General features: G+C 40.7%; 1 protein-coding gene across 5 annotated transcripts in view; it reads right to left on the bottom strand.

The window, feature by feature from the left end:
* Window positions 1-1,013, bottom strand: part of LOC105742923 (zinc finger protein 585A) — an 18,333-nt gene extending 17,320 nt beyond the window's left edge. For all 5 annotated transcript variants that reach the window (XM_023721575.1, XM_023721573.1, XM_023721577.1 and 2 more), the window contains exon 1: window positions 688-1,013. Coding sequence is in view for 3 of the 5 variants with exons in the window: in XM_023721573.1 (XP_023577341.1) it covers window positions 688-692 (5 nt within the window). In the remaining 2 variants the exon portion in view is untranslated. The remainder of the gene's footprint in view (window positions 1-687) is intronic.
* Between the last annotated feature and the right edge of the window lie 3,282 nt (window positions 1,014-4,295).

The following is a 4,295-nucleotide window of genomic DNA, read 5'->3' as shown; positions in this document are numbered from 1 at the left end:
GTATGTGACAATAGGTTATTTCTAATGGTAAAAGTCTATCAATTATTAAAATGCCGGACACAGGATATGACAACTCATAGAAAATAAAACTTAAGTGGTTATTATGCATTAGAGTAAATAAAATTTTCTCTCCAAATTTCAAAAACATTTTTAAAAGCAATGCTATACAAAGCTGGAAAACATTTAAGAAAATATTTTTATAAGCTACTTGTAAAAGATTTAATTGCTTTAATATCTTTTGCACTCTTTAATCATATCTTTTACAAAAAATACACATATATTTTAATAATATAGTTTTAAATATACAGAACAGAAACTGACTGGATAAATGAACAAACTTTTCCAAATCTTCCCCTAATTAAAATAATTTGTAAGGAGATGTGAGATATACATGTAATATTTATATGCTTAATGTATATAACAAAATTAAACTGACACTTTATGTAACAAGTGTGGCAATTGTGAAACTGACCATCAAACAGGTTATAAGGCTTTTTTTTTCAAATTGAGTATTAACTAGACAGCATTTGAAACTGAAAATGTAACTTATGAGTGAAAAAGAAACTTAAAAACCCCACTTTGATTAAAACAATGAAGAAAATGCTACACACCAAAAGTAGTGAATCTTTATATTAAAGGCTGAAAATTAATGACCTAAACTCTCAGCTTAGGTCATAAAGTACGTACCCCATCAATCCCCAGAGCTGACACGTCAGGCCCTCCTCGGTCACTGCTCACAAACTCCCTTCATTTTCCCCCAAATGCTAATAACTCATCTCAAAGGGCCCCATCACTGACAGGACAGAGATCCTTGTTACTGACAACCTTCAAAGGACAACACAGAGTCGTCAAAAATCACTGAACACAAAGCCCATCACAAACTACACTAGCCTCCACATCTATATCACTAATCCACAAATCTCTAAGCACGGCCAACCAATATCTTCTCGGCGGCTTCTAGCTATTAAAATATGGAAAAACTCTTAGCTGCAACGCAGCTGCCTTCTAGGACCACTTCCACTTCCGGTCCGACTTGCAAAAGCCGCCTCTTCGGCGGGGTTGTTGGTACTGCGCATGCTCTAGATTTCCTTGCGGCGCTTTAAACCAATAGTCAACCCGGCGTAGATAAATCTTTGTAGGTGCAGGATACGCAGCTTCCACAAGGAGGCGCTGTCGGGAAAAGAACGCAGTGGCGTTCGGTACTCTTGGCTTGGGACGCCATCGTGAAAGCTTATCCTTTGCGTACAGCAGAAAGCCGGGGTCCTCGCCCTTTCAGAGAGCGAGTAGGTAATGTCACAGAGAACGCAGCACCGTGGCTTCCGGGAAGAAGGAACAGCAGCGAACACGGGAGTTTTATGTTCTACTTTATATTTAAGGGGCAGATAGTTGCTGACCGGATGCTGCTCTCGGCAGAGAAGTATCTGCTGGAAGAAACCACCAGGAATAGGGGTCTAAGGGAGGAAGAATTGTTAAAAGGTCGTGGGAGAAACCACCGGGAAATGAGAGCTGAAATCAGGCTGGCACGATCCGCTGTATGGAGAGACCTCGCAGAGAGAGGAGAGGCCTGGACGGGGGGCAGCGCTAAGATGTCAGACTTGATGGTGCGGTTCGCTGCCGGAGGAGCGGCAGAACCGGTGTGTCCCCTGCGCGCTTCCGTACAGGGATTGACTTGAGGAGTGCCCTCCACTGAGCTGCAGCTGGAGCCTTTTTATTCTAAGTCAGAGCCTCACTAAATTGCCTAAGGTTGGCTTGAGTTTATGAAAGTATTGTCATTCTCCCAAAGGGCTGCGAGTGCAGGTGTACGGCATCACCCCCAGCTCCGCGTAATCTTTAATGGAAGAAACCACCAGGATAGAAACCACCAGAAGTTGGGTGATAGGTATTGCTTAATCTCCTGAGACATGCCTCTCGGAGAGACCAAGTCAAGGTGTCCCCTTCAGAAGGACTGGTTTGAATGCAGATTTGAATCACCATTAGTTTGCATTAGTTTGCACCCTAATTACCTCAGGAAAAACAATAGGCAGCAATAAAAATATTTAATATGACCATGTGTGAGTAAAAGACTTAAGAAAACTTCGCTATTTTTGTTTACTCATAAGTGTAATTAGGGGCTGGTGAGATGGCTCAGTGGTCTAAAGCACCTACTTGGAACAAGCTAAGCCAAGCAAAGCACAGGGACCGCGGTTCAATCCCCCAGCACCACATGCCAGCCAGCCCCGCCCCCTGGTGGGCTGAGCTGGCCACACACACAAAAATAAATAAATAAAATAAATAAATAAAAATTAAAAAAAATAAATAAGTGTAATTAATAATGACCTTCTTATGTAAATGAAACTTTAACCCCGGTTTCTGACCCTTCCCTTGGCTTCTAGAATGAAAATTCTGAACTCAACTCACCCTACTCCTACCCCTAACCTTCCTACACTTGCTTTACTGCTTTTATGAGGTTACTTGTGGAAGGTTGGGTTGTAAAGATACAATCCTTTTGTCTTGTGAACCTCAAAATATTTATTTCAAGATCCTGTTTAGATATTGTTCGTACTACAAGTGCTACCTGACAGGGGTGGATGGTTCGGCGCTCTACTGGAAATGGTTCCTAGCAGATAAAGAATGTAGGTATTTTTAATTTTGTTTTGATTTTCAGGGGTACTCTACCACTGAGCTACATGCCCAGATTTTCTTTTTTAATGTTTTGAGTCAGGGTCTCACTAAATCCCTAAATTGCTCAGACGAGGCATAGACTTGTCATCTCCGTGTCCCTGCATCCCAGAATACTGGGATTATGCACGTGCACCACAATGCCCATTGGGAAGATGTTTTTCAGAGTTGGACTTTTGCTCCAATGATTGCACGCTGAGTATCTTTGTGTGCTTCTCTAGGTCTTAGGGTGTAGTTCAGTGGTACAGTGCTTGCTGAGCAGGTGCAAGTGCCTGGGTTTGATCTCTTTCATTGTTTTGCTGTGGGGGTGTAGGGGCAGTTAGAGGGTTGGATTCTTTGTTATTCCAGGTTCTCTTTCTTCCTCCAAAATCTGGTTTGAGGAAAAATCTGTGGAAATTCATTATACCAGATGCTTAAGAACTACTACTAAATTTGTTAGGTAGTTATGTTAAAATGAGACAATGTGGGACCGGGGAGTTAGCTCAGTAGAATAAGCACTTGGCCTGGCCACCACAAGGGCCTGAGTTCAATCCCCAATTCCGCAAAAAAAAAAAAAAAAAAGACAATGCAATTTTAAAGATTCATATGAGAGGGCCAACGAGATAGCTCAGTGGTCTAAAGTGCCTGCTTAGTCAGGCACGGTAGACTGCATTTCGATCCCTGGCACCACATGCCATGCCAGCCCCTCCATCAGGGTAGGAAAAAAAAAAAAAAAAAAAGATTCATATGAGAATATGTGGGGATGGATAGTTTTTTGTTTTGTGTTTTAGACAGGATCTCATTTTGTAGTGCAAGCTGTCTTTGAACTCACTATATATCCTAGGCTGGCCTTGAAGTCACATCGGCCTCCTGAGAGCTAAGCTTACAGGTGTGTACACCTGGCTCTTCATACTTTTAAAAGCTCCACTGAGGCGGAGGGAGAAGGAAAGGGGATAAAAATAATTGAGATGTATTATCAGATACACAAGCTTAAATAGTGTAGGGAGGGGCCAGGAATGTAGCACCATGGCACAGCGCCTGCCTGGCAAGTGAAAAGTCATGAGTAAGATTCCCAGCTTTAAGAAAACAAAACAAACAAACAAAAAAAGTGCATGGTTTCTCTTATATGAGAAATGCAAAATAGAAATAAAGAGCAAAATGAAAGAGGTTATAGGAAGTAGGGGGACAAATCTTGGTCAAAAGGGAAACTGATTAAAAGATGGATAGAGGAGGGAAGAGAGGAAGGAAAGTGGATGAAAGAGAATTAAAATGTGTTATATACATGTACACAAGAATGTAAACATTATGTACTGGAAATGTACTAATAAAAAGTTATGTTACCCACATGTAACAGCTTCCAGTGATGACTATAATTATGTACTGCAAACATCTAATAAAAATAAAAATTCTCCACTAAGACGTATATCAATGAAACAAGAAAATAATGTTGATGAATGTTGAAGCAGGGTGAATACAGAGTTTACTACAGTGGTCTCTTTTTTAGCATTTATGTGAAATTTTCATAGTCAAAATTTCAAAAAGAATGTAAAAACATTTACAAAGAAGACAACAGGTGTAAAACATAGTATTGTACAAATACAGATTTTAAAGCAAAAGAGTATTGTCAGGGACTGCTCATAGTTTAGAGGATGCAGCTA

Source organism: Octodon degus, unplaced genomic scaffold, assembly GCF_000260255.1.
Source record: "Octodon degus isolate 3935 unplaced genomic scaffold, OctDeg1.0 scaffold00083, whole genome shotgun sequence".
NCBI classification, from domain to species: Eukaryota; Metazoa; Chordata; class Mammalia; order Rodentia; family Octodontidae; genus Octodon; species Octodon degus.
This window is presented reverse-complemented; position numbering and strand designations above follow the sequence as displayed.